The 25,610-nt window shown below is 42.0% G+C and overlaps 1 protein-coding gene across 1 annotated transcript; it reads right to left on the bottom strand.

Moving 5' to 3' along the window:
• Positions 1 to 1,888: 1,888 nt before the first annotated feature.
• fam135a (family with sequence similarity 135 member A) lies at positions 1,889 to 23,808 on the bottom strand. The gene is made up of 22 exons (XM_030771752.1): positions 23,538 to 23,808; positions 22,179 to 22,262; positions 19,339 to 19,466; positions 15,179 to 15,258; positions 11,658 to 11,797; positions 11,477 to 11,547; positions 11,211 to 11,384; positions 10,877 to 11,003; positions 9,646 to 9,799; positions 8,705 to 8,782; positions 8,097 to 8,146; positions 7,235 to 7,393; positions 6,784 to 6,857; positions 6,523 to 6,677; positions 4,365 to 6,285; positions 4,009 to 4,169; positions 3,720 to 3,811; positions 3,328 to 3,425; positions 2,927 to 3,078; positions 2,614 to 2,724; positions 2,362 to 2,475; positions 1,889 to 2,117 (listed from the first exon to the last, which is right to left on the bottom strand). The coding sequence occupies exons 3-22, from the start codon at positions 19,413 to 19,415 to the stop codon at positions 1,912 to 1,914; spliced, it is 4,194 nt and encodes a 1,397-aa protein (XP_030627612.1). The 5' UTR covers positions 19,416 to 19,466; positions 22,179 to 22,262; positions 23,538 to 23,808; the 3' UTR covers positions 1,889 to 1,911.
• Positions 23,809 to 25,610: the final 1,802 nt, after the last annotated feature.

Genomic DNA, 25,610 nt, shown 5'->3' with positions numbered 1-25,610 from the left:
AAAACAGACTCTCTGCAGTTAAGGACAGTAATGGTTCTGATGTGCCTAGTGTACACAGAAAGAAAATAGGTCTCTCAGAGGGATGAGAGGGCAGGAGAGGAAGGGGGGATTAGCGACTCCCACCACTGTGTGATCTGGACAAACATATTCTCCCCCGACTCTAGTCACACCTGGTGCCCTCTGTCTGTCCGGTGTTGCCATCCGTACACAGCTCCAGGAGGGAGAGTAGGTGCTTTATTGTCCCCAGTTATTGTCTCTGAGGAGGATGAGCACTCTGTTACACATTCCCACTCATCTGAAGACCTCTGACCCTGCCTCAGAGCCCTCCTTTCTGCCAGGGGTCAGCTCCCACAGTTTAGCTCCTTCTCGTTATTCGCCCACACATTACATCACCCCACAATACCATCCAGCTCTTAAAAGGGGCGGGGGGTTGGTGTACTCTGTGAGCTTCTTCTATTTAGGACTCAGGGTTTCCATGGAGAAGCGGCATTCCAATGATGAGCTGGCAATGGGAGGCCGCATACAACAGCATCATATCAGCCAACTCCAAGAAACGTTTCCAGAGAAGAAAAGACATTAAAAAGAGTGCAGCACACTGCATACATAATTGCAAACATTTTTGGATTCACTTGGCTTGGAAACATTTTTCTTCTTTATATAAGAAAAGACACAGTGCCACCTAGTGGGGAGTTGACCTCAAAAGAATTATACTTTTAAAGATTTTTGTATTCTTATTCAATCATTGAATAACTTTAAACGTTTTATAAGTTGACTGAATTAAAGACTAAATTTATGAAAATGAAAATCAGAGGCAAATTTGATTTTGAATACATTTAATGAAGAGTGCAGTTGATGATACAAAAACCATTTTGACATAAAAATGATAAAATTGATGTTTTTATTTAAAATACCATTTTGTTTGATCACAATCATAAATAAATCCCCTGGAGAAATCAAACATAAATACTTTCCTTAAACCATATTATCTGATAACCTTGAATTGTGCTAACTACACACACGGAATCCCTTGACTATACACACCCCTATGCCAAATCACATTGACTAACATCAAAAGTTTTAAAATCCATGTCGCAAAATTCTAGCATGCTATAATCCCTGTTCCTTCCCAACTCCAGGTCGGGTTAGAGTTATGCGTGATACTGCAGTGGCCATAAGAGATAATATAGAAAACCAATGCAAAGTCCAAGACTGTTTTTTTTTTTTTTTTCAAATTTTTCCTCAGCTACAATCAGAATTCTTCAAAGTTCATCTGGAAGCTTCTGTCTTTGTACTAAACCCCCCCGCACCCTTAAAAATGTGTTTAGTAAAATGGCATTTTTTTCCCCCGTAGCAAAAACATTTTATGCAGTTCTGATGAAAATCAATTGTAAGTACATTTGGATTTTAGACAAGGATGGAGGTCTTCTAGAAGATGAAGACAAGAACAAACTCATATGACTAGGGTCATCTCCACAAAATAAATAAAACTTTTTCTCGTTTTTTTTTCCTTTTTCTTTAGCAGCTACATTTCCAGTTCAGGATCATCACCGTTTAATTGAATGAATTGTAGAATAAATCAGTAAAATAAAAGTTAATGCATAAATAACACTGAAAATACCACAACTGAAAAGACTGATTTCATTACCATAACAGTACATAAAAAAAAAAAACAATTAAAATCATTCTTTAAAAAAAATGGCAGTAGAAAAATAAAAATGATAGTTCCACAATCACAACCGACTAATTAAAAACAAAAGAAACAAGATAAAAGAAAAACACTGATATCATTTTTATGCCCCCTATATGAAGGCAAAAGCATACTTAAAACAATAATAATAATAAAAATAAGGTAATATTGAGAATGTGTGTTTGGATGCAGTGAGGTAATAGCTCTGCGCTCCACCTGGCAGGTTACTGAAAGAATTTGAGTCCTGCCACCAGGAAGAACTTCTCCAGGAAAATCTCAGAGTCCAGGACAGCGATGTGTGCTGCCCGACCAATCAAAGAATTGGCTGTGTTGGGCAGTGCATGGATGACATCATAACGCACCAGGTTACAGTCTTTGTTCTGAAGAACAGGCACCAGCAAATTCTCAATCATCTCTGCATAAACTGGGCCTGTGGAAACGAAAAGCACGCAAAAATAAAGACAACAGAGGAGACGGAGGAGGAAAGGGGATCAAAAAGGACAACAGATTCACTGAGTCTTTTGGGAGAATCTGAGAACTAAATACGGACACGTAACCACCTCTTATTTATGTCGTTGTTTTAAAGTTTTCTGAGTAGGGATTATGAAAGGATATTTAAGAGGAGCTTCTGGACCTTGCTGAAAAAGAGAGGAGTATATGAAAAACATCCTGACCTGTCTGCTTGTCTTTTAAGGCCGTTTTGCACATCTCGATACGAGCGGAGTGATAGGGCACGTAGCGGTCCTGCAGAGAGCCCACAAGCACGACGTTCTTAAAGAACTGCAGGCCTGAAAAAAAAAAAATCAAAACAATCACACACAAACAGAAAAACACACAGAAACCTCAGAGTTGGTTACAGCACTTTCACCACAAGACACATCAGCAGGATCATCAAATCAACCTTTAATTTAAGTAAGACGTCGTACCCGCTTTCTTGCTGAGTTTGTAGAGGAAAGTCTGGCGAGGGTCAGAGTGATCTCGGCAGGTGAGCTGCAGCAGGGAGCCAGATTTCTTCCACTTCTGCATAAACCACAACCCTGAGAGAAAGGACAGAGTATCTCATCAAGACTAGTCGTTAAAAACAGGTTAACAGCTTCTTCCATTGCGTTAGTCACTTCCTTCCACATGAATCCAGGTTCTCTTCTTCTTTGGATGTAATACCCGTCCTATACAGATAAACGTGGCAGGAACACATCTAGAAAGAGGCAACAGCAGGCATCGCTGGTGTTCTCGTCTTACCTGTGTTGACCAGGGCGGAGCTGTTGTACAGGGTACCCAGGTGAGGACCGGACAGGGAGAGGAAAGTGTGTAGCCTGCTGAGGTAACATTTAAATCGAGGTCTCGCAAGCACAGAGCGCACAATCAGATTTCCCAAGGAGTGACCCACAAAACTGAGAGAGAGAGAAAGAAAGAGGGGCAAGAGAGAGGCAGTGAATGAGGGGTGGCCTGTCCTAGTCTTATTTTACGACGTAAGAACAAGGTTTTAGAAGGATATGCATCCCAAATGTCAGGTCACTCTTAGAAACACACTGTATGAGATGGTGTTTGAGAGACCAGGATAACGATAGTCACTCTTGAAATCACACTGTATGAGACGGTGTATGAGGGATAGCTGGACAATGATAGCTGAAAGTTCTTACCTAATTTTTGACACTGTGAGACTGTAAATCTGGATGTACTGCACAATTTCATCCAGCAGTCGGTCTGTCATAGACTCAAAATCAGCAAAGGTGTCATTCTGTGGAAGAAACAAACAAGCAAACAAAAAAACAACAACAGGTCAATAGCCTCTGAATTTAAATGGGTTACATAACAAACTGAAATTCAGTCCATTTATAGCTTTCTTTCTGCACCTATTTATCATATTTTCATATACCTATGAAGTACACTGGACACTATTCCAATGTATACTTCACATACTGACTATAAAGTACATTATAACATGTAAAAAAGTACTTTAAATTGTCAAATACGTCACATCTTTTACAGTTAATAAACTCGATCCTCCATCCCAGTCTAGACAGGTAATTACCTGGTTGCGTTCTGACATGAGGAAGTCTATACGGGCCCCAGGCAATCCCAGCTCTAGGTAAGTTTTCACCAGCCGCAGGTCTGCACTGTTGCCTGAGGATAAAGAGCCACAATCATGTGTCGTGAATATCTAAGAACCCATAAGTGTGAAAAGCTGAAAAGGATTTCAGGTAATTGATATTAATATCTAAACAAGTGTGTGCAACTTAAAGTGACAAACTGCAAGATTAAACGTTTGGTAGTGTACACAACTGTCTCTGAGTGCAGCTGAATGTGTGACTATAACTGACCATCTAGGCCATGCACACACACGATGAGGTGAATGCCTTCATCACAGCTGTCATCCTCCTCCATGCTGAAGTAGGGGACGCTAGAGGCCAAGTCAGCTACCTCACTGTACAGGAAACCAGGCAGCTTCAGCTGTTTCAAGTCTTCTTTGGCCTGAACAAAACTAAACATGCAGTCACCATACAGTTAGGTGGGAATGTGACAGGGAAACAACAGGACAATGGCTTAAATAAAAGCTTATTTCAGTAACACTGTTTTTTGACACTGGGGTCAATGGAATAAACCTGTGATGTGGTGCCACTGTTTAGATACTCGTGCACTTACATTGAATGCTATCAGACAAATGAAAAGGACTCACGCTTTCATATGGGCAGCGGGTGTACTCTCATACCAGCGAATGTTGCTGGTGGAGAGGGTGGGGTCAGAGGGGCGTGGCTGTATAGGACCAGAAAAGGGACGTGTCTCCTGAAGCCGCTCTAGTCCGAGTTGCTCGTAGAGGTGACTCCTCCCTTCTGCTCCTCCATGCCCCTCCCCACTCTTCCCCTCCTCCTCCTCAGGTAGACCGTTTATGTAGCCCAAACCATCTGTCTCCTCGTAGTAACCGTTCTCAATCATCTCATGCTCTTGTTCCTCCTCCTCCTCTTCTTCCTCGGCTGTTGGCCCCGTCTGGATTCCCAGCGTGACAGCGGCTGTTTCCACAGGGCTGATTTCGGACACATCCGTGCTGGAGCGCGAGCCGAAATAGTTTTCCACTAGGCCTCGTTTTACTAGGTCTGTGCTGCTAGTTGCTGACATGCTGGACTGAGCAGCTGTGTGGACTTCGTTGGAACCCTCAGGACCGCTGGTGGCTGCCCCAGCAGTGCCAGCCCCAGAATCCCGCCTGTCTACCCCAGGGTGTTCGCTGGTGGACTGGAGAACAGATACCTCATCCTGAAACACAGGTTCATCTCCATGGCTACCAATAGTTGTTTTGTGAGTGGTTGCCATGGATCTGAAGCTACCTGTAGAAGTAGCCAAAGGACGGCAGTCGTTTTCTCCAGAGAACACCAGGCTCTGTTCTTGCACCACAATGCTGGACTTTCTCCCTCCCGTCTCTCCCTCAGGCTCGTCGTCTGAAGGGAGGGAATTAATGGAGGTCAGGGAGGACTGCACTCCACTGACACCGCTGTTACTCTCTGGGCAAAGTCCTTCAACCATTCCCTTAGAGGCAGGGCTTAACTGAGCAGGCTTGGCTGTGTGGAACTGAGGTGGTCTCTCTGGTTGTTGCTGAGCCCAGTCCAAATCTGTCCCAGCCAATGTAGTGACTGTCTGTAACCCCGGCATGAGCTGGGTAGCAGAGCTCGGCTCGCTCTCAATGCCCGAGTCCGACAGACGGGACGAGGCACTGGGAGCGGCGATGTCTGGCAGGAGAAGGGTGGGGTTGCCTTTCCCCGCTGCGGCACAGCCATCAGTCCGAGTAACCTCTAAAACTCCCACTCCCACCCTTTCACCCTTGGTGGGCTTGGACTGAGAGAAGTCTTTCTGTGTGATCTCAGGAATGTCCCTCTTGGAGGTCCTGTCAGTGTGACACGGCAAGAGGACGGTGACCTTATCACCCTGGTAGGGGTCCTTGTCACTAGGTTTTACTTCAATGTGCCTAAGCCCTGTGGTTGGTGGTCGTGGCTCTCCTTTCTGCATTGATTTGCTGACCTCAGTTCCAGTTCCAGTTCCAGTACCAGCTCCAGTGCCTGCCTGGTGCTTGCTCTGTGCTTCCAAATTCAACAGATTAGTGAAATTGTCCCTCTGGGTTTCAGCATTGGCTTGGCTTTCTCCATCGACAATGCTGTGACCAGTGACACTGCTCACAATGTCGATGTCGTGACTGTGTTTAGAGACAGTCCTCAAACTGCTACTGGAATTCCCTAGCATATCCTCACGGTCCTCTTTCTGACTGGAGGGCAGCTCACCCTCTTTGGCCTTGGCTGTGGGTTCACCTTGGGGACCCTTCAGGTTTTTGTACCCAACCAGGACCACGGAGTCTTTTGAGCTCTGCCTGATCAGCTTCTTCGAGTTTTCGGTCTTGGCGTTCTTCTTCAGTTTGATGGACCTAGCTTTGGACTTGAGGGACGGCTCGCTCTGTTCAGGCCAGGCTGTGGCTAGGGCGGAGTGCCGGGTGTCTGGGTTGGGACTGAGGATACCCACTCCACTGGCACTCGGGTCTTTGGAGTTGGGTTTTTCCCCTTTACCGGATACTGACCCACTCCGAGTGGTATGCATACCGAGCCATGGGCCATCACGATCTTAACAAAGAGAGAGGAATATTACCGACATGGTGAATATTTTGCTCAGCAACAGTATGTTTTCTAGGATCTCAAAGACCCTTTCTCAGTAATGGGAACTAATTTTTTTTTTTTGTTTCTTTCATATCATTTACACTTTTCCTACTTCTGTATGTGATGATAAGGTGAATCATACATCATCCTTAAAATGTGCTTAAGTTTCTGTCATTCATTATAAAAGTACAACATTTAACAGACCTTCTGTGATGGACTCAAGGTAGCGATCCTCAAATATGATTGGCAGAGAGTTAACATCACCATCTAGCTCTGCACATTCAACAGGAAGTGGTGGCAGGGACAGGAAGTAGGAGGAACTCTTGATTGCAGCTGTCATCTGTTGATGACTGTGTGCACTGTAGAAGCATGAGAGAAGGCATGTTCATCAAGATATTTGTGTGCACATCACTCCTGTCTCAAATATCAAAAAGCTGGAGTAACAGTCGTTCTCTGGGGACTCACTGAAGTTCCTGATAGGCCAAAGCGGTTTGTCTTGGGTGTTCGAGGCAAAAAAAGGCCTCAGCAAATCTTCGTACCTATTGAGTCCATAAATGACACAGAGAACACAAATGACTCTGTAATGGCCAAAGCTAGTCAGAAAAACACTCGACCTAACATTCCAAAATATAGAAAAATTCTTTTCATTCATATGGCTGCTGTACATGTAGAACTTGACCCGATGTATAATTAGTCTTCTTGTCTTGCAACATGGCAACTACACATCAGCTAATACAAAATAATTCTAGGACATCTATTACATACTCAAATGGCGTGCCAAATGAACAATCAAGGCAAATGACAAAACATTTAATCTGAAAATGGAGTATAAACCTAGGGCATGTGAAGCAACCTCCTGTTGTCCCGTCTCTGTGGGTAAGTTAGGTGGCTAAGCGTAGCTTTAGTGCAGACTCACTCTGAGCGTGTGATGTTCCTGGGCCATCATAGCCGCGATGCTTTCGTGCAGTGACACCACCTCGAGGAACTGACCCCACAGCGCCATGAGAAGAGAGCACAGCTGGGCCAGATTCATATTCACCATCTCAGCCAGCTCGTCTGGGCTCTCTGCCTTCTGCTGTAGAGCAACAGCAACACACAATACACCAATCAGCCATCAGGGGGCACCAGCCAACAAACTACATCTAAACTCTACAATATCAAGACACATCTCCCACTGGAACAATTACTTAGGATTCAAGTGAACCACAAGGCATCATTAAAGGAAAAATATCAAAGTTCCTAAAATTTCAATATCTTTGAAATTGTTTTTCCAGAGATGTAAAAACACCAACAGCTTTCTTATTAGCAGTTCGACCATCATACACGGTGAAACTTTTCATCCTTAAAGGCTGTGTACCAATAGCTCTGGTGCATCTCAAAAGATAAACTGGAGTTCAGAGACACTACACGTACAGGGATTTTATCAGCCTCATCTAAACTTTCTGACAAAAAGAGTTATATTTAAGCAACTGTTACATCAACAAGACCCCAACCAATTTTTACTCAGAAATAAATTTATGTTCTGATCTGTATTGCAGGAGCCTAAAATGGGGGTCAATATGAAAAATACATAATGGCCAGGATGAATATTTCACAGCTTCTCAATTTTTGATAAATATGTAAAATATTCAAAGGGGCCAATAACTCTGAAAAGTGACGAAAAGTTAGCTGAAAATCTAAGATTTACAAATCCTGTCACAAAAACAAAATAGGTAACATTTACATCGCAAAAATTGGGAACTAACTAATCATAGAACATCTATTAACACTTAACATACCTTGACTTGATCAGAAAGATCTGCAAGACGTGTCTCCACATCAAGTTTTTCTGAAAACAAACGACGTGTGCAGATTAGAACAGTCTGACAACACAGAACAAGTCAACAGGAGGAGAATTACTAAGATAAAGACATAATGGTTATGTCTTTCAATGGAGCCTGAGATTCAAACTAGCAGAGTAGAATTAGTCACAGGAGAGAAGGCTTGTGAGTGGACTTTTAGAATGATGACAGCGGAAAAAGCACTCAAAGCCCAGGAGAGAGAAAAGGCCTGAAATATTCCAGCAATGTGACTGACCCTGAGATCAGTCCCAAACCCTGAATCACTTAGGAGAGGAAGGAGAGAGAAGAGGACGCGGCAGGACGGAGGAGTCCAGCATCCCTGAAGCGAGGAACACTAACCCCACACAGACACACACATACCCACCCGCACACACACGCGCGTGGGCGCACACAAACCCAGGTGTGCACACACACAGGCACACACACACACACACACACACACACGCAAGCTCAAGAGGGGAAGTCAAGAGGAAGAAATGCAAGAAAAAAATGGAAGGCGAAACGCATGTTGATTGGAGGGGGGAGGTCACATTGGAGGGACATACCTATGTAGACGTGCCTTTGGCTTCGGGGATAAGGTCTTCTGAGAACTCGCTCATAAAGGACCTGCATGCTGGGCTTGGCTAGTTGTGGGATTGCACATATATAGGCACGTTTAAAACCTCAAATTCTTCTCATCTACTCATAACAACGTACTATGTTCCCTTAAAATCAGGCAGTGTGTAACAGTCCAGTGCCAACTGGGAGTGATCAGTTAGTGGTTTAAGTGGGTGAGTTAGTGGGGATATGAACTGTTAGGGTCTCGAACCGATTTCAGGTCCCTTGACTAAAACAAAATGCATCCACACACGAAAATCTGCCAGGAGATTATATGTAAATTATTAAGTACATTCACACTTAGCTGTTGAAAGATCACACACATGCATACAAACTTGCGCAAAATGGCGAGTTCAACATATTAAGCTTCAGTTTGGAGAATAAGTTATAGTACTCTGGCTGTTCACAGTTAAAATTGTGTTCTCTTTTCTGGAAATGTCTGTTAGAATAAGTGGTACATAGATGTCTGTAATATGGGTGAGTATCTAACTGTGCCATGGTTACAGTGCCAAGTGCAATGCATTCTGTTAGATGGGATCAACTAGCTGAGTTTTACTGTGTTAGTGAGATTAAAAAAAATGGTGTGAGGTTTAAACAAAAATCTGATGAAATAAATGGTAACACACAGAACATGAACAAAAATCAAAAAACAAATATATATATAAAAAAAAGATCCTTTTAATCATTCAAGAAAGAGAGGTTCTCTCACAGAGATTTGGTCTTGCAGGGTGTAGAAATAACTAACATCACTTAACTGTTTCTCATCTGACATTTTCTCTGAGGTTAGGTTCTATTGAGATATAATTTGATTTTGAGCAATAAACAAAAAATGTGTCCTGTTGAATAACATGCTTAAAGCAAAGGTGTGCGTCGGGGACTTGCTGTATACCTAGTTCCATGCGATGTGAGGAAGGGAGGTTCTTGGTCACCGTGGTGAAGTAGCCGAACAGGCCCTGATAGGCTGACAGCAGGCTGGCACACAGGCTGTGGTGGAGGCTAAACGCATGCCGTAGACACTGGTCTGACACCAGGAAGGTCTTTCCCTGTGGAAGAGAGACAGAGAGAGGAAGGCCTAACTATACTGTACCGAGCTCCATTCATCCTACCTGCTACTACTCAACAACATATTTTTCTGGGCCAATCAAAAATCTTCACAAATTGCTACGGTGACAAAAATAACATAGTTACGGATGACATAAACAATGCTAGCTGGAATCCAGCCAACTCCGCTGTCAGCTTGCCGTTATCAATAAAAAGCTGACATAAGCTGATGTAAAATGTAGAAATTCTAAGTTGCTTTGGGTAAGAGCATCAGCTAAGTAAGCAATCTGTAATGTAAGCACTCTCTAACAAGCTATTGACTTTAAGATTCATGCGTCAATGGGTTTGGGCCAAAATGCTTCACCATTTGAGTTGCCCTAAAAAAAAACAAACAAACAAAAAAAAAAACAACACAACAACCTTGATTGGGAGTATCAACTTTACAATCTTTGCCTCAACAGTTTTTGAACAATGAACACTCAGGTCAAGACAAAAGCCTATCTAAACACTGTATAACTGCAATCCATGAAAGATTAACTAATATTAAAATGAGTTTGCCGCAAACTCCAGTGCTGTTTACACTTGTGCCAACTTCCCCTCGTTCACTTCTATAAACCCCAGAGAGAGTTAATGAGGTTTATCTGGGAGCTGTCTAAAGGAGCGTGGACAAAGCTTATGCACTAACTAAATGACTAAATGTACTATTTCTCGTCAGCTGCGATATCATCTCAAGCTATCATGCTCCGTTACACTCGGCAGTTATGTAACGGCACTGAGCCTAATTCTTGACAAACACAAAAGGTCAGCTGAACTGCCTTCATTTGAAAAATCCTATCAAAATAAAGTTAATCAGCTTCCTTACACGTCTTGCTTTTGCTCTCAAAAATCCAACTTAAGACCAAATAACCCATTGCATTAATGAGATTTCAGAAGCAAGTGTCTGTGAAGCTATACTGTGATTAAGCCCCTGCTAAGCCTTTGATATAAATTCAACTTCTTGTGTTTTTCATCAACGCTGCATGCATGCATAACAATCTAAATCAGTGTGTATGAGCGGAGGTGTATGTGTGGTAGCTTACATCTGGTGACACCTGTTTGACGTAGCTGCTGCCAAAAACCACACACTCCAGAGGAGGAATGAGTGAGTCTTTGCTTTGTGCTGGGGTGTTTCGGTTTAACCAGGTACTCTTGACTGGTCGAGGGAAACTGCAGACCAAATAACACTCAAAATAAATCACTGTAATTCTTCTGTAACTCCAAACAAATGCTGCCTGCAGAATTTTCCCTTAAATCATAATGTGGACGTATTGAAAATCCAGGGCCAGGCAGTAGTAGCATTCTAAAATCAGTGCGTGCACATGTACAGAACCAGTGGATGGTGATTGTGTCTAAGTTGTATCTGGACTCACTGACCTGATAAGGGGTTGATGCAGGGCCACCAGAGAGGCGTGGATGACCACAGAGATGACAGACAAGTGGAAGTAATCGAACATGACATTGACATGCTGGTGGATGCCTTTGTGAAGGCTAAAGTGCAAACGAAGGGTACGGCTGCTGATGCTCTGCAGAGAGTTGGGATCTTCTGGCCTGGAGAGGAACAAACATACAGTGGCTTAGTCACAATACACTCACCTGAGCCGTCTGAGAAAGATCGCTCTGACATCAAAACAGATACGTACGAATAGTCACCGTCTGTGAAGAACAGGTCCAAACACAGCTGAAAATCCATCTCATTTAGGGACTCCTCCACCTGAGCATGTACAATATAACTTAGAGCTGATAAGGGCTGTTTAGAGGCAAATTCTGATGTACATATGAGGGAGCGAGAGGACAGACCAGCTAATGGACGGATTCTCTTACCTTCTTCTCATCGAGCAGCATCATAACCTTGAATACGAGGACGTCGTTGACCACTATCTCTTCATTCTTATAGAGGATCTGAAACGTTTTACTGCAGATGACGTCATCCTGAACCGTGGCAGGGAAAGCCAAATCTGTGCCTGTCCAAAAACAAGAGTTTAAATTGTGAAAACCCACACGACAGCTGACCTGACAGACCATCATTCTGGTAGAAAACTTCCAAATGTTCCTTCCAGTCTGCGAACGTTTACATGTTTTTTTTCCCTCTGGTTTAAAGTCAGTCTCTTTGTTGGGATGAGCTCTCTTATGTGTAGAGCAAACAATCATTATCACCAAATTCTCCATCATCAAAACAGTTCAAGGACATCTGTACACAAATGACTTCTCTGGAACAGTCTGACCTTAGGCAATAACTCTGTTCTGTGTGACAACTGTTTTGTTCTTTTCATAATATTAGCTTAAAACTACACCGGTGGCAGGCCATGTAGGCAACCTAAGTGCCTTAACACAACCATCCAAACCTCTGATTTCCAGGCAGAACGGAAACCATAACCGGAGCTTGACTCACGGCCTGTTGCCTGAACAGTTCCTCAAGTCAACTAATCCTTGATGTGCCTGGGTTTTCAGTGTATGGTAGGCTCTGGGTTGTCAGAATAGGAAATTTATGTCACCGAACAGATAAACTAAGAGTGCCTACACTCTCCATGGCTCCAAAAACAACACCATATGTCTAAAATTAGATCATCACTTCTACATCCATGGCAAACTTCAACCAGACTCCATGCCCTTTGCTACGATGCAACTACATCATTCAAAAACATAAAGGTATCTACGGCTGGGTATCGTTCAAAAATTGCTGACACCAGTACTGGTACCAATACCTTAATTTCGATACTGGTTCCTGAATGATACTTTTTCCTATAACAATTTTATAAAATCCATTTTAGCAAAAAGAAAATTACATTACACATTACGGCACAAATCTTTAGTTTTATTTTTCAGGTCCTTAGCATTGTTACACACTCAAAGCAGTTTCATAACATAAAATATAAACCTATTTACCACAATTTGAAGTTGTCTATTAACATAATATCAATAAATAAAACTGTACAAAAGCCAGAATCGAGCTAGGAACCTTCAGATTACCAGATGACTGCTGTATCTCCTGAACCACTGCTGCCCCAACAAAAATATTAGAGTACAAAGTGCTCTACGTCAAGCGCTTTTTGACAGCTGACCAGTCACAAGCAGAGTAGTGAGACCTGTTGGTTCTCGTAACAACCACCAAAAATGGAGAAGGTAGTGGTGGAGAAGTTAATTGTGCTAGTTTTCGAGCACAGTGAACTGTACAACATGACAGTTAAATAGTATCATAATATTCACCATAAAGAGGCCGTCTGGAGTCAAACTGGAAGGATCCTAGGGGGGTGGTGTTTGTGTTTTTTGCTTGTTGTCAGCAAAACTAGTCTGTTAGCTGCTGTTGTTATGGCAACAATAGACGCTCTCAACTGCTTTTTGGAACAAACGCTGCAAGCGTTTCTTTCTACCTGAAAAAATGCTCTGGTTCACATGCTATATGTGAACACACCCTTAGACACCCTTACACCCACTACGCAACGCACACTGTAGTCAAGCCTCTCAAAATACAACACACACACACACACACACACACACACACACGTGAGCCCTGTCTCATGGAGTAACGTAATGTTTTTCCTGCATGCCTCTACGATGTGTTCATGTAACGTTACTGTAGACAGCCCATTGCCAGCATTATTAGATCTTGGTTCAAGCATGCTGCATGCTCATTGCCCCACTGATGCTGATATGACTTAGGCATTCAAATTTGGTACAGAATGACGAGAAATTTTTCGATACTCGTTAGTATCAAAGCAATTCGGTCTGTGCCGAGGTTCGGTACGCAGCCCTAGGTATGACAAGAATAAAATAGCAGTATGTGGATATGAATTGGAGCATCAGCGAACCAATACATGACACTCGTTTGATTTTCATCTTCAGCATCTGTTTCTTTTTAGATGAGAAGTATTTTTTAGATATTAAATAGCGGGGTGGTGGGGGGTTCTGGAGAGTTAAAAAAGATCTGCAAAATCTTATTCCTTAATACCCTGCAATTCCTTCCAACTAAAACGTATTATCTCACAAAGCAGTCATGCATCCTAGCTGAGAAGGCCTTTCAACAAAGCATTACTCATGCTCTACTTGTCCCACAAAGAGGCTGGCGCGGCTTCAGTCTGAAGCTTTATACTGTTCACAAAGATGACTTACACACAGAGAAAAAGTTAAAGGTGAAAGCAGATATCTTAACTGATGAGGGCTAGCAGTTGCGCATTTTCTATGAAATGACAGCGGTAATAACAGCGAAAAGCAGAAATGAGAGAATGAGATGACCCTGATAAAAAGATGAGGAGAGTGGAGCAATCAGGAAGTTTCCGCTCTAACGTCTCGCATTGTTGACTGCCGCCATGTTCCTTCTCACAGATCTCATTCCGGAAACTAGAATACACTCCTAGTATGTTACTAAACCAAAATCTACCCCTGCCCAAAGGAAATACATTCCAAACACTCAGGTCAAACTTCATTTCTCAAAAAAAAAAAAAAAAAATCTGCAAATTCACTAGCAGGACAGATGAAAAACACATCAGATTCTGCTCAGTCTGCCTTGAAAATGAAAAGAATCCAGAGATGGAATTCAATGTTGTTTTCTTGAGGTCTAAATTGTGCAACACTTTTAGACAGTCAATATCCTGAAAATACCAGCTCCCGGTGAGCCTGAGAGAATATCTACGACCCGTCGGCTTGACAGCCTTGTCTGTCCTATGCAGACGCTGACAGGAGGAGTATCACAGCGAATAATGAGAAATTTAACTGCATTCTGCCCTCTGGGCATAAGACATTACACACTCTGCTGCACACGTGGAAGCTGTTAATGTCTGTCAACATCTTGACTTGAAGGTAAAGAATCCAACTACCTGCAGTGCCAATCTTAACAGGCCTAAGGGAATCACAGAGCACGTCTTCACGCAGAGAGCCAAGGTGAACAAGGTTACAGGGCTGTTTTAAAAATATAAGCCTAAAAGTTGGGATAAAATGGCTTGTGACTGACGTTTCTGTGTCTTGTTAATGGAACGGATCTCTGTGTCAGGGACTTTATTGGAGCCCAGTACTTAACTCGTTCCAGTAACTCAAACAAAACCTCAAGATAAAGGTCTAATAGTACACTCTGTGTGTCAAAAGCATTTAGACAAGATAGTATGTGACTGTTCAGAGTGTTTCAAGACTTCAGATGGTTGCCAGATAACTCAAGAGAATCCTCTTTAACTGGAATCGAATTTGCCCGTTCCTTTTCACCCTGGGAAATGCTGCTCTTGTAAGAGAGAGTTCATCCCCAGGCTGAACGAGGCGTCTTTAAACGATGGCGTGTGACGTTAAAAATGAGGGGAGCAGAACAAATGGCCCAGTTGTTTGGACAGCTGTGGGGTACTGTGAGGACAGTCACTGACCTGATGGATGGAGTAAACTGGCCTCCACTCGGTGAGGGACCCGTGGTGGCACTTTCGCACTGGCACGGATCTGATAGAACCTGTCAAAACAAATGCAACATTTTCAAAGGAAGTCAGAGAAATCAGCCAAGCAACGTAATCGGAAAATTAGAATGTTTGGAACACAAGCCGTTTCAGCATCCATATTCCTGTAAATTGCGCACATGTTCTAACACTCACTCACATCCACACACACACACACACACACACACACACACATACACACACTCTGAAGGGGTCCACACAGATTACTGTGCACAGGGGATGTGAAAGCCTCTTTCTAAGCCGAACTGAATCTGTATAACGTCTAGAAAGTGTTGGGTTAAGGAATCTGACCAGGATCAAAACCCAGAAACCAGAGAACCAAGAGTGCAGGTCACTGGATACAAAAGCAAGTAAACTGACACCTCATGAATGAGTAATGGATACTTTCACTTCACCACACTCAATGACCTGTTAAACTCAATCTCTTTTTCTCCAAATGGCAGCTGATGCCAGTTAAGTGAGTTTAAAACATGTGATTTGTTCCGTTTGTTTGTTTTGGTTTTTTTTCCCCTTCCCTGAAGGAAGCTGAGATGTGTGAGGTAATTTTGGCGACTGAAAGGAGGTCCGCTGAAACCAGTCTGAGAAGTTGTGAGTTTTCCTACGTCTACGCTTGGCTGAATAAGCCGGATACACCATGGTGCATCACAGAGAGACCCCGTGGATGCTGTATCTACGCCTCTTTGCCTTTTTGCTTCCTGAGTCCCTGTGTGTTTCCAAAGGAAGGAAAATTCACAGACTAAAAATAGACAGAAATGAGCAGTATGGGGGGGGGGGGGGGGGGTTATCATTTTATAAAATGTGTGTTGTTTTGGGGGGAGGTCTTTAGGAGACAATGCAGCGGCCGGAACAGTGGCAGGGAGCAGGAAGAAACACAAGCCCCGTTGTGGAAACTCCTGAGGGGGAGCGGGCAGCACAGTTTGCTTCCTGCTCAACAGCTGAGCAAAGCCCTGAATCTCTCTGTGATAGCTGGTGTCATAGTGATAAAGTCAGCACTGATGGAATGTCAACTAGAGGTTGTGAACTGCTGTGCTAACATCACAACCCTCTCCGATGTGCTCGTTTAAGCTTTTCAGGTGGTTTCCTGGGTTTGGAACTGAAGCCTTTTGCTCCTTCATAAAACTGAAGTATAAAGTATTGTAAGGCGTATTGTAATTTGATACTCGTAGTTACTGTAAGCAATAGTTTGACAACCAGAACACTGTGGTGCATTAAGCACTGTTACTAAGCTCACTGTATTAAAGAATGGCTTTGTTGTCAGAAAAATGGAGTAGAATTACTATCTAGCAGCCTTTTTGATGAATACACTGAAATTGGTTCTGAACCTGATATTTAAAGTTGATGATGTTGCCATGACGTTCAGAATAGGCATCTTCATGTTTCCTGGTGACCTCTGCAGAATGTTTCACCCGCGTATCTGCTGCTGTACAAAGCTATGTGGAAATGCCAGTTTTCAGGGAGCTTGGCGACCAAGCAAACCAAAAACACTGAGATTCGTGCTGATGCATTGTGTACCTATTACTCCATTAGAGCAAGACTCCTGATCCATAAAGACTCTTCCGGAAGCCCGGTGTGGGACAGGATTCTGTTTGACTGCATGGTCAAATGGACAGCACATTGATTCAACTTCAAGGTCAACACAATCAAGGAGCTCCACCAAACACTCAGAAACAGTGAGCTTTAAAATGTTCTCAGCATCAACACCTCCTCAGCAAAATAAAATCAATGAACTAAGCACTCAGTGAGGCCATTAGAGTCTTTAGAGGATGGTAATGGATATTTTACAACAAGCCCAAATGCTCATCCTGTTTGAACAGTAAAGCAATGCTCCTTAAAGTGGCCAAGATCAAGTCGACTGGACAGCACTCTGCAGCACACAACCGTAATTAATGTCACACCAATTCTTTAGTTGGTTTCTTACCACCCATAAAAGAAAATCAACTTTCTAATAGCATGCCTCAAAATAGGGATAATCACTGTCGATGGTTTCATACGATGTGATCTAGAGCAGCACACAGACTGCAGTTTTGTTTAAAATGGGGCTGTCACAGTTAACACGTTCAGATGGCAGGAGATAATGTGATAACACAGCTGTCTCTAGAGAAGAGATGGTGAATACAGTAGGCTGCAAACATTTGTGTGTTGTAGAGTATGTACCTGCTTCTTTGCCATTCACTGGCACAATGGAGTCCTGTGCTTTTGTTTGCTAATACTCATATACATAGTTACTGGGTAATACTTTACAACACGACCCTTTTGTGTGTTAGAAAATTTTTAACAGTGTTGACCATTTTAATACATTAACTTACATGCCTCTAAATACTCTCTTCATATAATCCAAAGAAAGACATATAACCCAAAGAAACACAAGATGATGCATGCATAGATGCTCCCACAGGAATAGCACAGAAGAGCATGTACTGGTGAGAATAGTTTAGCGTTTTCCAGGAAAACCATACTTACATCCAGGATTATTTGTGTCCCACAGCTGTTTAAAATACTCTGATGGGTTTGTTATTAGTAACACCAGTGCTGTCTGAAGGTTTATGTTAACACTCATCAAATGAAGGAGTATTTTTCCACACTTCCCGTCCCTTCTCTGTTGTGCAATCATTACATTAAATTTTATTTTGGAAAAAAAAAATTTTATGTTACACGCAGGGGCTGTCATTCCACAACATTCAGCAGTAAAAGATAAATGCTAAGAAAAATTGCATATGAAGCCATAAAACAGCGATGTTTACGGATCATATTTCAAATTAATAATAATATACTAACAGGAGTCTTTAAGACAAATGCCTTTTTTTTTTTGCTGTGCTATCCCAGTTATCTCTTTTCTCAGCAATAGATCATAAGCTACCATATATGAGCGCTATGGTGTGAAGAGTTTTAATGGACAGGCAAAAACATCTCGTTCAGAGACATCTGTTGACGTGTTTCATGAATAACTAAAGAGTTTCACTTCCTATGACGTACATTTTTAAGACTACAGAGACTGCAGCGCTGGCATTTATGTGCGCAAGACTCAGCATGCACATCAAGTAAGTCTTGTTTGACTTTTTCATGAACACGTCAAAATGACACCAAACAGTTTTTAGAGTTTTACTCGCCATTTAACCGATACGTTCAAATGTGCCCAAAATCTTTGTTTAATACACACTTTGTTTAATACACCTCTTTCCTGCAATCTCACCTCAGGCTTAGCAACCACCGTCTATGCAACCAGCCCCCAGCAAGGGTGTTGCTACTTCCTCTGCTGAAAATAGGCACTATGAGTAAGTCCTCGAACCCAGCCAGACCTTCTGAGATACAGATCTGTTTTCACAGCTGCTGTCCACTGTTCGTGTACAGTTCATAATCATCTGGTTTGAAAACGGATAATGATACAAAGAATCGACAATCCTCTACAGAGGTGGCACTTCTAACGTTACGTGAGCAAATTCTGACCAGTCCACTTCATTTAGAAGCCAGAGAGTAAAAGCAAAAAAGGCGCTGTGCTAAAAGGGAAAGGGCTTGCTAAGAGCAGCTACACACTTCTCCATCTCTTCTTTTTAGACATGGTGCGTGTGCGTGTGTGCATGCGTGCGTGCGTGCCGAATCAGAGAGTGTGTGTGCTTTTACATGGAATGCAGCAGAAAGTGGGGGAAGGCTTTAGCCCACACACACACACGGCAGTCAGAACATCCGCAAAGCACATCGATTGATTTCAGTGGAGAAGGAGGGGGCTTTGGCTAACCTTTAAATGGACACTGGCAGGATCACAGGGTATCTGACTCTCCTATTTCCCATGCAGACAGACACACACACACACTCACACTCGGTGACCTACTGCTAACTCAGTTTAGCAGAGGCGGTTGTGTTCACACATCAAACTGGTGCCAGTCAAAGTGACCACAGTGAGCAGACATTTTTTCAGTTGTACGGTACACTGAAATCTAAATTCAACATATGCTTCTCTCAGTCTAGGACTGAGTGCTTTCTTATTTCACTTAGGTTGACTTCTCATTTATTCATGTATGTGACCATGATACTTCCAAGAGATCTTGAGCCTTAAGGAGTCAGGAGGAATACACACTCACCCTCTCTGGAATAGATCCACATTGTAGAACTTGTGGAGCTCCACAGAAAACTCCACTGTGGCCTGGACCTCACTCATATTGGGCTTCAGAGGTGGACACCAGCCAGTCTCACATTATCTGTGGCAGAACTGCACAGCAACATTTGTCATTCAGCAGAGTGACACCAAGGCAAAGAACATTTTACACTGTAGGTTGTTACTTGTCCTACTTTGTCGCACTGATCAGCTCTAGAGGTGTGTGTATGTATGTATGTGTGTGTGTGTGTGTGTGTGTGTGATATGAAGAACATTTACAGGAACCAAAGCCACATTCTTCTGACAACCCTATTTTCCACATGTCCACAATTTCTGTAATTAGGTGACATGACAGTCCCTCCCACAACTCAACATGATGTTGACACAAAGTATGAGTTATATTTCCATTACACGGACCAAACAGGAAAAAAATCTTGAAGAAAATTACGATTTATTCTCTCCGATTCACACCAAAAGTTAATCACAGCTCAATCCCCTGTGCACCTATCCAGATTTTTCTTAACTGTGCCAAATTCAATTCTCATAAAAAATAGGTTAGGTTTACTGTCGTATAGCCTATATCAAAACACGATGTGTTGATTTATTGTGATATGGATTTCTGGCCCTATCACTCACCTCTAGTACACTCATTCACATCTGAGCTGGACACTTAATTGAGCCTGTCCATAATGAGAGTTGTGAAAAGCACAGACTGAGTGAAGTCCTGCGCTGGAAATAACATGTCCTTCCTAATTGGCTGACAGATTGGCCAAACATAGAGAGGGCTAGACAGGCAATGAGAACGGAAAGGGCTATGAATCACTATTCAAAAATAGCCCTGCAACAAAATATTGAGGCTTGGACGATTCAGTTGGATCGAAAGAAATCATTGTCAAATTCTGAATTAACAGTGTGGACTAACCAGAGACCACAGCTGAAACGAAATGAAATGAAATTCTTATAAGCATTACTTCTCTGAGGAACTATACACTGACACAAACACTTTCCGTGTGGCGCTATCATAATATTGCATTCTGTGTTATTCAATGTGAACCCCTCGCTCAGTCTAGAGATAATAAATAAAGACAATTATTTTTGATCCTCCCATTTTCCTAGGAGGAGAAAAACTAAAGCTGACACTAGAGCTTTACTAACTGTTACTTTGCTGATTACATAAGAGAAACTGCATTCACTCTGAGGATATGGGCCAATTCCAATTTAACTCAAGTCGTTCTAGAAGGAATGACTGAAAAGACAATACAATTCCCATTCAAGAAATCAGAAGACAAATTGATGGTTAGTGGTAGTGAAATCATAACCCCATGGATACTCACACTGCAGCATCTGGTTACGATGGTCCAAGAGGGAAACGTGATACACTAACTGTAAATGACTAATTTAGCCAACGGCTGAGAACTCAAGCAGAAGTACTATTGTTATATTGCCTAATAATAATTACATTCTTGATCTTCAGAATACGTGGCAAGTAAACAAAGCTGTGTAGCTCTTTATGAGTTAGGAATACTACTGTTTAATAAAAATTCAGCTGAATTTAGGCTTGTTTTTCTGCTTAGGCAACGTTCTGTTGGAAAACATACAAAGCATCAAAAAAACAAACAAAACGAAACAGAACATGTCAGAGAGGGGCTGTGAGAATGGAAAGTTAATGGGCAGTTGAACATCACACTGAATCTCTTGTATGAGAATCTTTTTCTGTCTCCATTTACTGCGACCCAGATCAGACTGACAAACCAGAAAACAAGCTCCAGACCTTGATATAAACACAAGTGGAGACCATTATCACAAACTAGGTTACTGGTATGAAATGAAAGGCCATACAGATACGAAGCAGTATTCAGAAATCTATAGATTTACTTCCAAAACAAACAACTTTACCTGCATGATGCACTAGATATAGTCTGGTTCCATACAGCTACACAGCAGGCTGTCTGAGATGATTTGGTTAGGAATCATTTGCATAGACACACAGTTAAGTGTGCTGTGGTGTAATGAAAGCTCCTGATAAGAAAAGCTGGATCAGTTTAGAAAATGCTTTACTGTCCAGTGCAAACATCACTACCGATACTGATAGTATGACAAGATCGCTTGTGATTACCAAAACACAATTTAACTTTTCAATTAAATTACGTATTTGCCTTGTTAGCGCTTCATATGAATGAAACAGGCTTTACTTACTACAAAAGTTACATTACTCAGCCACAATCAGTTCAGTTATAATGCTAAGGATTTCGTTGATAACTGATTACTTGAATTCACCTCCTGAGCTGGTATTTACTGCAGGTGTACACGGTACACCCAACAAGCCTTAACATCCAAACTGACGTTTCAAAGCGTCAGAACTTGACATGCCAAATCTTCTTTAATACACTTGCATGTAACCGATGAATAATACTGTTGTCGCAAGATCACTTGTGCAATGTCACCCAGTTTCCTTCCTTGAACTTCAGGCTTGCTCATTAGCTCATTAGAATTAGTCTGCAGATAGTCTGGATCTAGAAACTTAGCTTGCTCCTCTATCCTCACTCGGCCTTCCTTCTCTTTAGGCTAACACTCAGCGGTCAACAAGAACAACGCCGAATAATTTGGTCTCAGACAACCGCGTTCATGTGTATTAAAAAGCAAAACATTTTACATAAGCTGCTCCACTTTTCATTTCTTTGTGTATTAGCTATAAAAGACTTGGCTGAAAATGATTAAGATGAGAGATACAGCGACATGCGACGGATATGTGTCTCGGACACTTTTACTTGGGTTAAATAAGGTAATAGACTACATTAAGTTTCTGCAACTGTTCAAGCTACTCACCCACCATGACTCCAGCTGGTAGAGTGCTCTCTTCTCGTACGGAGCAGAATCATTCTCAGTTAGTGAGACCCTTGAGATCCATGCCTGGGAATAAGCGAGGGTGGTTTTAAAAAAGAGCTCTTCTTGATGGGCATTAAATAATAGTTGTCTATAGTTCGTTTTGATTTTGTTTCATCCGTTGCTAACAGTGGGTGTTGTGGTTAACAGTTCCATATAGCAAGCTTTTATAGGTTCATTTTCTGACAACTTATCCGGCTAGCATAACCATTTCTAAAGCAACCTATCAGTTCAAACACGTAACCTAACTCGACAGGTCTATTAAGTAAAAAAAAAAAAGTGAAACACAGTCACTTAAGAAATGTTGGGATACAAGTAGCTCGTGCTAAATTAACTAAACATTTTCCACACAAAAGCAAATCACTCCGGAGGCTGACGTTTACGTTGAGGTCAAACGCTAATGTGAGCTGGTGGGGATACATTACCCAGAAAAGCTAGGGCTGAATTTTTTTGACAACGACTAACACTAGTTCTCTAACCAAACACTCCCTTATTTAGCTTCGTGATCCCGACGCTAGTTCTCGCACACCTAACGCGAAGTTAGCAAACAGCGAGAAATTACACTCAATTTGATTTTAGCGAACCTAGATAACCGGTTTGTCAGCTAGAACACAGACGATAGCATGCTCCAGCTACTAAGCTACCCTCACAGACTGTCTACCAAAACAACATGGGTCCGTAGCAAGCTAGGTTAGCAAGTGTTACAGGTTAATAAGACCTGATCAGTATCTGTAAACTAGGATAATATATCAAAGTGTGACAAGTTAAGTTCAGCATACCTAGTTAAGGCTACGGTAATCAGAGAGTCTTCTTTATTTGGACTTTGTCGATACCATTTTCTTTTGTCTGAAAATAGTAAATTACTGGGGCAAGTTGCATTATTATGCCGAGTGATCATGTTCTGGAAATATTACATTTAGCACACTGGCAAATAAGCTTCTGATATCTACAAATAACTTAAACAGCAATAGAACAACCACACTTTACACCTGTGTAGACAGTAATCAAGCCAGCAAACGCTAAACAATATAGGTTAGCGTTAGATTAAGAACTGCAGTGATTACAGCATAGCACTCATTGTCAGACTGCTAACCCAACTACTGTAGCTAGCATGCTGGGCCAGGCTATCGGTAGACACCTATGCGCTAGCTAGCTAACCAAAGCTAGACCTTTTTCGTGAAGCATACAGACCGTTGACTAGTCAACTTAACTGGTAGTAGCATTTGGGAAGCTAAAGGCCGTTACATGGCATAGAGGCTTTTTGCCTGTTATCGCTCACCATACTTTTGATAAGGATCCTACCTTTCCCTAAAGGAGTCGACGTAAAACGTTTGGGCCAAAGGCACCAGTCTTGATTTATGTCAATGAATTGCTCAATCCCCTCCTTGCCCGGCTTTCCTCTCACTGCCTACCGTTGTAAACTCCTCCCGTCACCTGAGTCCCGAATTTTGTTTCGAGAGACAACATAAACTGCAGCATAAATGGGACCGAAAAAACCCCCATCAAAGTTGCATTCATGAGTTATCGAACAAAAACATGATCTGTAGGTTGATAGCTCCAATATTTGTCCGGATAAAACACACCGCCTTGGATACACCGAATAGCAGGGCAAGTTCTTCAGAACTGACAGGAGGTGGAGTTTCACAGTTTTATACAAGTAGGCAGTAATGATGGCTGAGTGACAAGACACGCCAAGAAATTTTGCAATCGTGAAGCTAACCGTTCATCAAATGAATAAGCGTACTTTTGGCAAAAGCAGTAAACTGAGCTCAAGTCTAGCTTTCCCATTGAACATAAACACAGTTGGTCCAGGAACACCTGAAACTGCGTGTACCCCCATACAGCCACAGAGAGAATTCTTAATACAATAATGAATAATATAGCCTATCATAGTTAATTAGCAACCTACACTGAAAGTCACAATAACTTATCTCAGTTCTTAACACTGGACCAAGACGAAAACGGTGACCGCATCAATAAACGATTTCGCACAGAAACTCGGGTCGAGTTATTTTCATTTCCCATAGCCCACTTTCTGTCTTTGGATCACAAATTTTTACAGCGGACGTTAAATAAGTTAAACTAACTAAGATTAATGGAAAAAATAATCTGCCATTTACAGCTACTTAGCATGTATGTATGTCTTTCCTCCTTGAATTCCTCCCATGCAAATCATTACTGAATGAAAGTATGGTAGGAGCCCGTGGATATAGGCCTACCATATGCAGTGCCATATTGTTCCAATCTTGTTAATCACCCGGCCAGGCGTTTTTCCATGAGCCTTCATATGGCCATTAAATGCATAGCTTAAACACACAATATCTTCTCAGATCTAAATAAACCTAAAGAGAAACCTGTGTGGCTACATTCAGGGCTGTGTGAATGGAACTAAATCTAACTGACTAATCTGCTCAGAACTGACCTTTCAGTGTTCCCTTTTGTTCCTGATATTACAAAGCACCAGTGAAGTAATTCGTGGTGAAAAACTAGATGTTAAATGGAATAAATTCAGGAGTATCTATTCAGCCTTAAAATACCTTGCTAAATATGGCAGTGAGTCCCATTATGAAATAAGAGCACTGCACAGTTTCAGTGGGCCGATCATGACAAATCATAATGTAGTCAGTACATTGCAAATCTGATTCAGAGTAACTTAAAACTCCCTGTCCTTATCCAATCTGACTCCTATTTTGTGACTTCTCATTAAAGCAATTTTGGTTGCTAAGTGACATTATTATAACTCAAGCTCAGTCAAATGGCAGAACTCGTTGTGTGACTGAAACCCAGCTCCCCTCTTTTATGGAACCTGGGCTGGGGCTAGGTATTCTGTTTCATTAGAACAGCATAAAGACAAGATCGGCACTTCCCTTGGAACATACACACAAGGGAGTCATCTGAGAACAAACAAGTTACTTAAATCCCACTGGTTTGAAGACAGTCTCTGTGTAGTATCAAATGATTCATATTAACAACCGGTTACACACAAAATAATATAAAACACCATCTCAGTGTGATTAAATCTTACACACACACACACACACACACACACACACACACACACACACACACACACACATCTATTTGTTAATGATGAAGCCAAAAGAAAATATGAAAATGAAATTAGAGGTGCTTTGGATCATGACCACCCTGAGGGTTGCCTATAGATTTATAATATATTACACAAAGGCCCTGAGACAGTGCATGTAATTGTTATTATCAGTGGTGACTTGGCACAGTCTTCTCCCAATGTTCTTTAAAGAAGATAATGGTCTACTCACTGTTAACCATGGTAAGGAAGGTTCAATCATATTTGTGAGGGAGAAATGAAAAATCTATGATGTAGGATGTTTTAGGACCAATTTAAATTGATAGTTT

This window comes from Chanos chanos, chromosome 4 (genome assembly GCF_902362185.1).
Source record: "Chanos chanos chromosome 4, fChaCha1.1, whole genome shotgun sequence".
Taxonomy (NCBI): domain Eukaryota; kingdom Metazoa; phylum Chordata; class Actinopteri; order Gonorynchiformes; family Chanidae; genus Chanos; species Chanos chanos.
This window is presented reverse-complemented; position numbering and strand designations above follow the sequence as displayed.

Excerpts from the sequence above, each read along its gene's own strand:
- fam135a (XM_030771752.1), bottom strand. The coding sequence starts at position 19,415 with ATGAGTGAGGTCCAGGCCACAGTGGAGTTTTCTGTGGAGCTCCACAAG. Across the intron at positions 11,548-11,657 it reads TGCTGCTCGATGAGAAGAAG|GTGGAGGAGTCCCTAAATGA; the intron begins GTAAGAGAATCC and ends GTACATGCTCAG. Across the intron at positions 2,725-2,926 it reads CTCCGCCCTGGTCAACACAG|GGTTGTGGTTTATGCAGAAG; the intron begins GTAAGACGAGAA and ends CCTTTCTCTCAG.